Source organism: Limanda limanda, chromosome 4 (assembly GCF_963576545.1).
Source record: "Limanda limanda chromosome 4, fLimLim1.1, whole genome shotgun sequence".
NCBI lineage: Eukaryota > Metazoa > Chordata > Actinopteri > Pleuronectiformes > Pleuronectidae > Limanda > Limanda limanda.
This window is the reverse complement of record NC_083639.1, coordinates 8,208,718-8,221,040: the sequence shown is the minus strand read 5'-3', so window position 1 is coordinate 8,221,040 and position 12,323 is coordinate 8,208,718. Positions and strand designations below refer to the sequence as shown.

General features: G+C 44.2%; 1 protein-coding gene across 1 annotated transcript; it reads right to left on the bottom strand.

Moving 5' to 3' along the window:
* Window positions 1-2,478: 2,478 nt before the first annotated feature.
* Window positions 2,479-5,161, bottom strand: slc32a1 (solute carrier family 32 member 1). Its single transcript, XM_061070633.1, has 2 exons — window positions 4,766-5,161; window positions 2,479-3,666 (listed from the first exon to the last, which is right to left on the bottom strand). The coding sequence occupies exons 1-2, from the start codon at window positions 5,159-5,161 to the stop codon at window positions 2,479-2,481; spliced, it is 1,584 nt and encodes a 527-aa protein (XP_060926616.1).
* Window positions 5,162-12,323: the final 7,162 nt, after the last annotated feature.

Below are 12,323 nucleotides of genomic sequence, written 5' to 3'. Positions count from 1 at the left end.
CCTCAGAGCCCAGCAGATGTCATCAAGTGGTAAAAACACTTTTTTATTGAATAATTTGTTCAGATTTGAAAGAAAATACTCTACAGTGACTTGCATTGTACATTGTTCAGCTTTGGTAATTTGTGATGACTCTTTGTTTGAAGCAATTCTTCTCTTGTCCAGTAGGTGGCTCCCCAGGCATAATATTACGTCAAACTGCCTTGAAGGATATTAATGTAATAACACCATTTTATGAATGGTTCATGTACTACAAAATTCCTGATTTTAGTCTAATATTTGATCCACATGTATTCCTTTATGCCAATAGCTAATATAGTACGATGTGTATGAATGCTTGATTGAAAATGACAAGAGTGATGCATCCCCTCACTAAAATGGCTGCAGGCTTTCAGATGTAGTTTATTTCGCACAATAGAAAATCTAAATTGTGTTATAGGCATAGTTCTACATATGCTGGCTTATATATAGCTTATTTTTCTTTTTAATCAAGGTGATCTGCTTCTCATCTCTTATTACGTCGATCACGTTAAAAATACCTCATCATATTCTCCATTTCCGTCAGTTTCCCTGCATTTGATCTGTTCCTCCTTGGACTCCGTTTCGCTTTAAAGCTTGATCCCCCTATGCACCAGGTGACAGCTCTGTGCTTCAGCAGCTGGGGATGAGGCCTGACGGGGAATAAACGCTGTGTCCAGGTGTTGTCTGAGCAGCAAATCAACACGGTGGATGAACAGGTCGACCATAAGGCCTGATGCAGGCCTGCAGCACAGCATCTGGCGAGGGGATCTTTTCTTTTTTGAGTCTTCAGGAATGTCTGAAACGCATGCTTTGAATTTCTCTACACACAAAACGTGAGAATGCGCAGAGTACAGGTCTGAAGGATATAGTGGGAATTGCGATAGGATTATGATTTGACAGAAATGAAATAGGTCTGTGTCGACTCCCACTCACCAAAAAGCGAGGCACGTGGGCTACATATGTCTTTCTAAGCCTCCTGCATGGGCCTCTATGGTTTTCTTAACAAATGAACATGAATGCGACTATTTTCTCCAACATTTTCTATATTTTATTATAGAGAAAAAAAAAATACATGTTCTGACCGTTTTTTCGTTTTACATAAAACCACACACATTTTTACAATATAATTTCACTTATTTCTTTATTCTTTAATATTAATATCACGATATATGATAACGACTTTGAGATATACATTCCATCTTTTTGAAACCACAATAACACACTACACATACGGTTTTATCACATTTCCACAGGACCCATTGGATTGCACAGAATGAAAAATGTCTGTATGCACATTTTCCTCTTTAATATTTATTTTTTTGTTAGATTTTCCTACACCGAATTGTCGAGACATAAGTCTTTCAAATTAAATTCAGAAACAGGCCATATATATATATTTTTAAAGACAATTTATTTTAATTCTGGAATTGAGTGTGCAGTACTTTAATTTGGGGTCCCCATCTAGCTGAAGTGTGGGCCAGGATGTGGGGCTTGGGTGTGTGAAGGTGATGTAGCTATAAAAATAATAATTTCCGATTTAAAGGCCAATTAACAAATTAAATATTCTGGGACAGAACTTTTTCGCACAGAAGAATCGATATTTAGAGTCTTCTTTTAAAATGTTCACTTTTCTTCACAAAGTTTCATTTTGTGTGTCTGAAATATCCTACATTCAATGCATAGTTTGTATAGCTGCTGTGTACTATCTGCAATTCTGCATTTCCGGTGTTTATGTCTTTATTCAAACTGCTGGGGGGAGGTCCAATTTCCTCATTTATGAGCGAAACTTCATTATTTGTATTTTAAAATTCTCTATATGCATTCATGTGTTTCTGCTGCTGGTTATTGCCATTTTTGTTATTTTTCCACCTTGCTTTTCTGGACTCGAACCGCACTCGTGCCCGTGATAATCACATTACTTTAATTACCTTGAAGAAAGTGGCGTTTTTCTCTTTTATTTTGTTGAAATGAACTTATCTTAAATCACATTGAACCGTCATTGAAGGTCCGTCTATCACAAGCATTACATGAGGTGAAGTCTCCTGTGGGGAAGCACCACTAGAGCGACGAAGAGACGAACTGCCCTTTTTGCCATTTTGTTTAAGGTCAATATTGTAAACGTTCACTCCACTGGAAAATATGTATATTCCCTTTCGCATATTTATACAACATGTATTGTCCATATAGTGTGTTGTGGATGCATTGTATGTCCTTACTGCCACCGGTTCTCTCTCTCTCTGTGTGTGGGTGTGTGTGTGTGTGTGCGCGCGCGTGAGAATGTGTTTGTGTTTGCGCATTTTTTCTGATTTGATGCAAGACTTTATGAGTGCGCGCTTTTTACGCATGGATTAAGCAGAGGGGCTGCGTTTGCGGGGAAGTCGTGTGTTTAATTATCAACATTATTTCTTATTTTTTCACTAAATGGGGTTTTGCGGGTAACATCTAGCTCCAGCGATGCGTCTACTCCTCTACTCCGTCGTGGTAAGCCTCTATGAGCCCCTCCATCGAGTGGATGAAACCAGATATGCTGCATATACCTCCTATTACAAAAATGGCGACGTCAAAGAAGACCTGGTGCCACAGCAGCTTTCTCCATAAGAGCTTGAGGTGGAAGAGGCTGGGAAGCAGAAAGCACAGGCCCGCGCCCGTCAGGCTGCCGGTGAGGCCCATGAGGAGGGCGAAGTGTGGCACATAGATGGCCATGAGCAGGGTGAACACAACAAGGATACAGCGGAGAGAGAGTCCCCAGGATTTTAGGCGTCCATCGCCCCCGTAACAATCTGGGAAGACGGCGCGTCCCCCGTCCTGGAAAAAGGATTTCTCCAGCACCTCCACAGCTGCGAAAAACGGCAACGGATACGACAGCAGAGCTTTGGCCACGAGGAAGAGGTTGACGACAGCGCGGATGGTTGAGGGCAGGTTGTCTGTGATGACCTCCTTGGTGTCGTCGGCCCAGGTCAGGTAGGCCACCAGGGCGAACAGGCCCTTGAGGATGCAGGCAGAGATGTGAGTCCAGTTCATCATGCAGGAGAACTCGCTGGGCTTATTCATGTTCCCCTCCAGAGACGGCAGGAAGATCTGCGACGTGTAGCTGAACACGATAATCCCAATGGAGATGGGGAACTTCTTGACATCGATGTAGAACTTGACCTTGTCCCAGGCCCAGTCCCTGGCTCTGGAGAGGCAGTAGGCGATCACCAGGACGTTGATGACGAAGTGGGCCATTGTGCACAGCAAGCTGAACTTGGAGACGGCTTTCAGGTTCTTGAGGAAGGCGCAGGGGAGCAGGGCGACGGTGGCGATGATGGCCCACGACTTCTGGGATATTGGCATGTTGGGGAAGCTGTTGTACATGAGATTGCCGCTGACCACCACGTACAGGATGCAAGTCATCACCAGCTCTATGATCTGGGCTACATTCACGACATGACCTCCTATAGTGGGGAATCTGGGCGCGCAGCAGGCGTTGGCAATGTCCACATAGGAGTCCCTCACACGGACGAGCTGCCCGTCTTCGTCCTCCTCGTACAGGCAGGCAATGAGGATTTTCCCCGTGTAACAGCACACTACGGCGGCGAAAATAATGAGAAAGAGTCCGAGGTATCCTCCGTGCAGGATGGCGTAGGGCAATCCGAGAACAAACATCCCCTGGAAACATTGGCAAGGAAGGAAGACACATTGTGAATTGGTTAAATCATTTGGGGTGCAATCAATAATCAATCAATAACGTTGTTGTGAACATATAAGACGTGTTAATTGTTCTTTAATCGGAAGGAACCAGGTCATGTTTGAATACGGGCTTGGCTCCGGTCTGCATGACTCTTTGAGTGGATGTCACTCCCGTGTTCATATTGTGGGTTTTCCACTTTGCTTTGAGCGCATCCGCCCGCCTCTGACGTCAGCACGAGCTGGAGGAGACACTCTCTGACGTCACGGTGACTGCCGTGACCGCCGCCGTGATGAAGCATGAAAAGGATTGCGCCTCTGGTTTTTTTTTTGTCGCATTGCCTGCAGACCCGGACTCTGGTGTGAATCCTCGCACCTTAAGTGATGACCGCAAAGTCGTGCGTAATTGTAGCTTGGATACAGAAATTGATCTTTTCAGCTTCTTGTAGATCTCTGCAAATTATTGCCAAGAACATATGAAACTAGTTGCACTCTAAGATATGAGAGATAAACACTTATCGACACATATTTGATGTTTAGTCTGTATTTTGGGTTTAATGCTGAAGGCCACTAAATGAAAGAAATATAAAGAACATGCTTTGGCTTTTTTGTGCATGATAACATCTTTTTCCTTATCAGTTCTCGTCCTCAGGTGAGGAGTAATCAGGGATCGGTGACATTGGACATCACTATACAGACAAAGAATGTGCTGTGTGTGTGTCCTGAAGGAGGGAGGGGGGCGTGTGACACCTCTTTTTTCAGCGCATAGTTCTGTCTTAGCTGTTCTAAAATCTCTGCCCCATGAAAATGCATTAAAATACAAGTTTCACACCAGTAATGAGTCTGGTGTTCAACATCAACTATATCTACCAAACCAAAAGTCTGTACATTTTACCAGACATAATTAATTTACCATTACCAGACACAGTAACCCGATGAAGTCGCTTTTAGGGGACAGAGCCTGGAGATTTTTTGGTTCGTACATGTTTATACAGTCGCAGGAGCGCAGTGAGGCTCCGGGGGCGAGTCAGCCAATTAGACCCGGAGCCGCCCGTCTGTTATCCACGAAGTGCGTCTTTACCTGGATTGCATTCGTGACGTTCCAGCCCGCCTCCCACACGGTGATTTTTGGTTTGTCTTCGGTCAACTCGCTCTTCGGACCCCCGTCCTTTGAGGATGAGCGCGAAGGACCGGTGCCGTCCCTCTGGTAGTGGCTGTCCCCCGCCGCCGCCGCGCCCCCGTCTCCACTCGGCTCTCCCCCCATCTCATCGGTGGACATAACGTCCATCTGCATGCCATGCCGGTGGTCGTAGTCCAGGTCGTCGCAGGCGGCGAAGCCCACTGCCTCCTCGTTGGTGGCGGCCTGGAAGCCCATCCTGGCGAACATGCCGCTCACCTTCGCCTGGGATTTGTTGGACACAGTCGTGGCTGCGTTGGACAGTTTATTGGAAAGCTTACCTCTGATTAATGTCGCCATTTTCGCGCTATTCTCCAGACACCTAACTATCTGCTGCTTAATTGGTGTTTTTTTTCCTTCTTCTTCTTCTTCTTCTTCTTCTTCTCCTTCAGTCGGTAAAAAATTGAGGCTACTTCAAGTTGCTGCTCTTGATTCTCTACATTAGATAAAGCCACGAGAAAAAAAGAGTTGAGCTCCAAGACACCGGTGGTTTTCAGTTGCTATCTCCACTCGTGGATCAGTGAGGTCCTGCTGCTGCTGCTCCTGATCATCCCCAGGTTCATGTCACCTTCAGACGACGCCGCTCCGTCTCTGCATCCTGGCACTCGACGCGTAGCGCACCTTTTTTCTTTCCAGTCTCTGAGGCAGATCAGCGGTGCGCGCAAACGCTTTACGCACAACCAAGGGCACGCCAGCGGGCTCCGTTCGGCCTGTAATATCGTTTTCTTTTGGGCTTTAAGGTGGCACGCAGCCTTTCCTGGAGTCGGTTGTAGGTTTTCAGGTGCCTTTACTGATGCCAATGCGGTACCGTGGAGCCCAGGGGGTGGGGGGGATAGGAGGAGGAGACACGTGTCCTCACCAGCCTGCCAATGCAACGCACGTCTCCAGCCCTCCCAGTGCCCCACCAGGAGAAAACGGGAGAGATTTGCTGCATTTCTAGGGGAGGCGCTTGTGTACCCCCACCACCACCCCTCCAAACCCATAATCTATAATGCCTCATCCGGACATCCAATGACATTCCGGGGGCCTGAAATCTTGCATAACTTTAGGCGTATAAAAGGAGGCTGGAGCTCGCCGTTAATCCAAACTGTCTGGACCAGATTTTATTACAATCAAACTTGGTTTCGTTTTTGATTTTAAATCAAATATTGCGCTATTTCCATTTCTTTTTAAGGAGAAGATAACGCGGAGCATCAAAATATTAGCCCATGTGGTTTCTGGGACTAAAAACGTGTTGAGTTTGTTGGGGAAAAAATCGTACATTTTTGTCTTTGGTAAATTATGGTAAGAAACCGAGCTGAAGACCGATTTTTTTTTTATTTATTTTTGCGAAATGTGGCCTTTTGTCATTTCTTTTTAATTGGAAACGTAAATTTTGATCAACTTTTTATCGCTGGCTGTGTTTTCAAGCTGAAGACTTCATTCAGTGTGTTCACTCCTTCCCTCTTTCTTTCTTTCCTTCATTCATTCATCTATCCATCCATCCATCCATTCAGTGACTGTGTTTGTGAAGATTATCTGGCGCCCTGAGCCATGGCGGTGTTTCCTTTGAGAATGAGGTCGTCTATAGACTATGCTATTTATTATTAAAAATAATAATAATACGTGTAAACTCGTGTGAAATAACGTAGGGATTTGATCTGGAAGGAAAATGCGTAATATATCATTGAATTCTCTGGAAAAATAAACTACTCTTATCAAGTTTATCTCATCATCTTTACATTTATTTGAATTGTCTCATTTCAAGAAAATCACAATAGGCTTTATTTGCATTGAAATATTTGTCTTTCATGGAGAGATTTTCAGTAAGCGAGGCCCAAAGTGCTGTAAACAGTTTGTTGACACTGTCTTGTCAGTAGCACTTTGTGTCCACCATGTTTCCCTGTTTCCTCAGGCTGTTGGATCAGAGTTCATCACCATGATGCAAAGCCACGGCCTCGCTCTCTACACTCCCACAGTCTACTGTAACACGGTCTGCGGCTGCTGCTGTACACACAGACTATTTACTTTGCAATCGAGACGTATGAATAAATCCCCATTAAAAGCTTTCAACATGGTTTCTTCAATAGAACAGGCTGCGTGATAGAAGCAGTAATAATAATCAGAGTAAACTGGTGATTATCGAACGACAAAGCACGAACAAAAGTCTGTGATGGCTTTATACTCGGCCTCCTCTTGAGAATCTGTGCCAGTGATTTAAAAAAAAAGATAAAAATGACCACACCATCACAAAGGCCCTGCATCATCTGATTTATATTTTGTATATATTATTTTTGAAATCCCGGCATTTAAAAGCCAATTGATTAACTATTTTGGTGCCGATTTAGATGCACACGCGTAAAAAACAGAGAAATCATTTATTTCCCTCAGTATTTTTTAAATGGAGAAGCTGCACTGTGATGCAGTGGTTTCAGGTTCGGGAGGAGCGAACAGGCCGCGCTGCAGGTACAATACAACCTCACAGCTTCCAGGCCTCTGTGTTAGATCTCCAGCCCGATTTAAACCCACCACGTCTGAACAATAAAACACGAGGCAAACAAATCTATCCCTCTGACGCGTCTTCCCTTTATAATCTTTGGTTGTGGGAACGAAAATGGCTGCTTTGCCTCTTCCCTGAGTGAAAGAGTTAATGACAGAGGCTGTTATCAACGAGCTGCAGCCTTCCTCCCTCCTCCTCCTCCTCCTCCTCCTCCTCCTCCTCCTCCTCCTCCTCCTCCTCCTCCTCCTCCTCCTCCTCCTTCCTCCTCCTCCTCCTCCTCCTCCTCCTCCTCCTCCTCCTCCTCCTCCTCCTCCTCCTCTCATCTGTCTGATGGAGTGAGCTCCAGGATGAAAATAGCAGCCGTGACACCAGCAGCCAGCAGGTTACACAGGCTGCACACCTTTTCACGACCTATACAAATAATAATAATAAAAAATGTTTTTTTTTGTTGTCATTATTGTGTTGGCATCCAGACTGACTTGACTGTAAGAACTAGGCGTACTGTGATCATATGATGAAGCCCACCCATGCACACGCATGTGATCTGGTGCACAAGGACCCCCACATCCCATAAGTCCTCGTAAAAGGCCTCCTCTCACCGTCTCGGGCCTATTCATATTATTGGGGAAGTGTATCTTTAACCGATGGAATCCACGCCCGAAAGTGACAATAGACTTCTCCAGTTCTTCTTATACTCGCACTCACTGCTTCTTAATTGATTATTTATTTTGCACTTTGCACCACAAGCCTCATGTGCAGGAGGGGTCGTGCTGTGATGTGTGGGAGGTGCGCGGTTATCCTTTACCCGCGGAGAGGGAGAGAGAGGGGAAAGTGATTTTCGCAGTTTATCACCCATCATGAGTCATTGGGGTGGGGTGCAGCGGGTGGGGGGTGCGAGGGTCAGGGTGCCGGGTCCAAGGGGGCTGCTCCTCGTCTCTGTCGATACAGATAGGACCAATCAAAGCTGCTTATCTGTGTCTGGGTTCCACGGCACAGCGTGTTCCACCGTGAGGCGACATTGGAAGAGACAAATCCAAAATGGCACTGTGATCCCACCGTGTCTTCAAATTCATTTCTGTAACCCCCCCCCCCCCCCCCCAACCACAATCTCCCCCTCCTCCCCCTCCTCTCCCTCCCTCCACAGTATTTCACCCCCGGCTCTCCCTTTTCACATTACACACATGGGTGAGCTGGCACAAGGTTCTCCGCCTCCGTGTAACCTCCTCCACCCTGCGCCGACGCCTTTTTTTCCTCGAATCACAAAAATATAGACCAAATTTTTGCGATTATGTAGGAGGAGGGGTGCTCTTTTATTCCAGAAAAAAAGAGCATCCAGAGAACAGATTAAAACAAATGACATTACGACTACAATGAATATCATAACCATTCAAATGTGAAGAAATAAGCTTTTGATGTTTTCAAGATAAAGATGCTGCACTATATGAGTAAAACTGGTCTTTGTGTTTCGATGACCGCAGTTATGTAGGTCTACAATAGCTTTCATAGTAGGCTATCATTACACCATCCATTAAATGGTGTGTGTGTGTGTGTGTGTGTGTGTGTGTGTGTGTGTGTGTGTGTGTGTGTCTGCGTGTGTGTGTGTGTGAGAGAGAGAGAGAGAGAATCGTTTGACGCACGACCCAGATTGAGCCAAGATAAGAGAGGATAGGCTATTTTAGGGGAGAGCACAGGTCCAACCATCACCAAACCACACACATCTGCTGAGTGGGTTTATTTTATTTAAGCATCCAAAGAGATCTCATGTGCCTGAGTGTAGAAAACAAAAGCGTGAGTCCTGTCATTTTACCCGTGATGTTCAGTGTCTATGTGCCAGACCAGCGAGCCAGAAAATACCACCCAGCACTCATCGATTAATGTGGGACAATGAAAAGGCACTCCGGGCTCTCTGGGGACCGCAGAGGAGGGAAATTAGCCCGCATCAGGCTAATCAGAGGACCTCAGAGTCCATTAACATTTGCATCACAATCCCAGGTAGCAGTCTGTCTGTGATGGGGACTGAACATTCGTGTTGAAGCCAAACAGAGATGTGGTTTCAGCACCATGGACAGCGTGTAGATGCAGCCTATATATAGAAGACAATCTAACCTACTTTTATTAATAGCTTATTGAAATAAGCTTAGCATTTTTATATTTTGGATGAAATTCTCCACACAAAGTCCTCTAAGCTGGTGTTCGTATAGTTTCCAGTCAAATACAGTCGCCGTTTTCTCATACTTGAAATCACAGGTTCACAAACTTTGCATCTCTCCTCACAAGTTATACTGCAACGAGAATAAACCCTATCACCAGTTGTAACGTCATCCTGCGTTTCTTCACTGTTTGTCCTCTCGAAGTGCAACCACGGCCGCCGCCCGCTCGCACACAGAGAAATCCAGGTGGTGAACCACTAAGAGCCTTTTCATTACTGCTAATGCGCCTGTTTAATGGCTTATTATGGAGTCCCGAGAGACTTCCTCAGAGAGGGGTTTGTATTAGTCCTGCATGGTGGCGTCTGTCTCAGAACAGCACAAACAGTGATAAATGGCACGAGGAATTCTTCTACTCTGTCCTTCCGCATCCATCCACAGATCCGTCCATCTATCCGTGCATACCTATCAATCCATCTATCAATATCTATCCATCCGTCCATCCATTCATCTATACCTATCTATCCATCTGTCATTATCTATCTATACACACGTTCATCTATTCATATCTATCTATATATACCTAGATATCTATCTATCATCTTACTTTCTCGTATTAAAAACCAGAAGTCTAAACTGTATCTAAATGTGGGTTTATTCTTCCCTCCGTGTGTGTTTGATATCAAACGCTCCCCAGACGCCGTTTCCCTGTTAACCCACAGTGAGTCTGTTCTCTCCATCAACCTTTGACGTCCTCTGTTCGCAGGTTCACAGTCCTGCTGCGACACATTAACATTGTAATTGCCTTTTTTTGAGCACAATAAACGGAGCCGGTCCGCGGGGACCCGCACGGCCCGGGGCTGGCACAAAGCTATGCCATCGATTTTTCACTCTCTGCCAGCAAAAAGAAAATCTCAGCCAGCGAAAAACACCAACCTGAACATGCGTGTTTTTCCAGAAATTCTGCATGTGACGATGTGGCATGTCTGGAGACAAGGGACACCTGCCCCAGGCCACGTGGTATAAAATAAATAGATGAATTACAGCCAATTATGATTTTGAATGGTCTTAGAATGACGGATAACATCATTATTATTGTTATTATTAGTCATTACTTTTAACATCATTATTAGTTCTTCTCATTATATTGTTTTATAAGCCAGGACCATGTCTCCTGTATTGATCAAACCAGAGGTGATAGAAAATCATCAATATCTATTACATATAATCTACTATAGTAAGAACTCCTTCTATTGACTATTGATGTGTGTGTGTGTGTGTGTGTGTGTGTGTATGTGTGTGTGTGTGTGTGTGTATAACCGCACTGACCTACAGCATGACATCTTGGGAAAGTGAATACATTTTAGCTGGTCCTTACTGTTAGATAGCTAAGACTTGCTGTTTGGGTTAGAACTAGGTTTAGGTTAAAGGGTTAAGGTCAGTCAGGGCATATCTGGCCAATTAGATTCCTCCTAGAAGGATGTGTGTGTGTGTGTGTGTGTGTGTTGTACAGTTTTATAGATTAATAAGACTATATGTGTGTTTGTCGTTGTCTCCCCCAAGTTTTGTACACTTGTGCATGTGCCAATTTGTTTAAATGTCCAAATTCATATCTGCTAAGTGTGCAAATATGTAATGTGAGTTTCTCTCTCTCTCTGTGTGTGTGTGTGTGTGTGGTCTTGTCACTCCGCGCCCAGTCAATAATCGTGCAGACCTCAGTGGCTGTTTAACTGACGTGTAATAGTTATGTTCTCATTAAACTTTTATGTCGTGAGAGCAGCAGACATCTTGTCGCCCCTCACAGGGATTCCCATGTTTGAATCACGCTGCCCTCTGACAGCTGAGAGGTTCACTGTGCTTCACCCTGGAGCACTTGACAAAGTCACAACCACAACACACACACGGTGACTGAGAGTTTAACACTAGGACAACCTGCCTTATAATCTATTAGTTTGTAGCTGTGTTGTGTCATGTAATATAAATGCTCTACATGCTTTTGAACCTCTTTGGTTTTCATGGTATTTAACTAACACATATGTTAGGATCTTATTCCTCCACTTTCCTTTGATGATCTCTGTTTCTAATGTAAAGTGTAAACTGTAAATTGTCTTGACAAATACTTGTATTCATGTGTAATAAACCCAAAATAAACCCACTTTCTACACTAGACACAGTCAGAAGATGATATAAACAAGCAAATCCCAAGGTTATCTGAACATACACTTTCTGTCCAAGAGGCCATCACTGATCTCTGTCTGACACAGTAAAAAACTATAAACACATATTTAATATTTTAACAAGAACATGGATAACACCTGAATTTCTTGACATGCAGGTTTTGGTCAGGTTTTGGTGCGTAAATGCTCCTTCAATCAGCTCCGCTAAGGATGATATTTTCACCCTGTCTGTTTGTGCGCAGGTTTGTCTGTTTGTAAGTGAACAGGTTATCACAAGGACTTTTAACATCGTTTTTGCAATATATGACGGTTTTCCCAGGGAAAAATGAATGGATCTTAATGAAAAAGAAAGCCGGAATGTTTAGGGGACTATTATCTGTGAGTGCAAGTGAAATTTAGTGCAGCTTGATTGAATGTAACATATGGGCTTTGGTGGAGAGCCATGCTAGTTACTATTAAGTCCATAGTCAAATGTTTTGAATCACTTAAAACTGCCAATCTGCAGCTGTAGGGAACAAGCAGGCACAATCTAACATGACATTGGTTATAGCGAAATCAGCAAAAACATCTAAGGCGATTAAAAAAAAAATCTTTCAAAAGCCTGTAATCTCTTTAAGTTGCTTTCATTCATCACCACTCATGTTTCTAAAAATACATGT

Excerpts from the sequence above, each read along its gene's own strand:
- slc32a1 (XM_061070633.1), bottom strand. The coding sequence starts at position 5,161 with ATGGCGACATTAATCAGAGGTAAGCTTTCCAATAAACTGTCCAACGCA. Across the intron at positions 3,667-4,765 it reads ACGTCACGAATGCAATCCAG|GGGATGTTTGTTCTCGGATT; the intron begins GTAAAGACGCAC and ends CAATGTTTCCAG.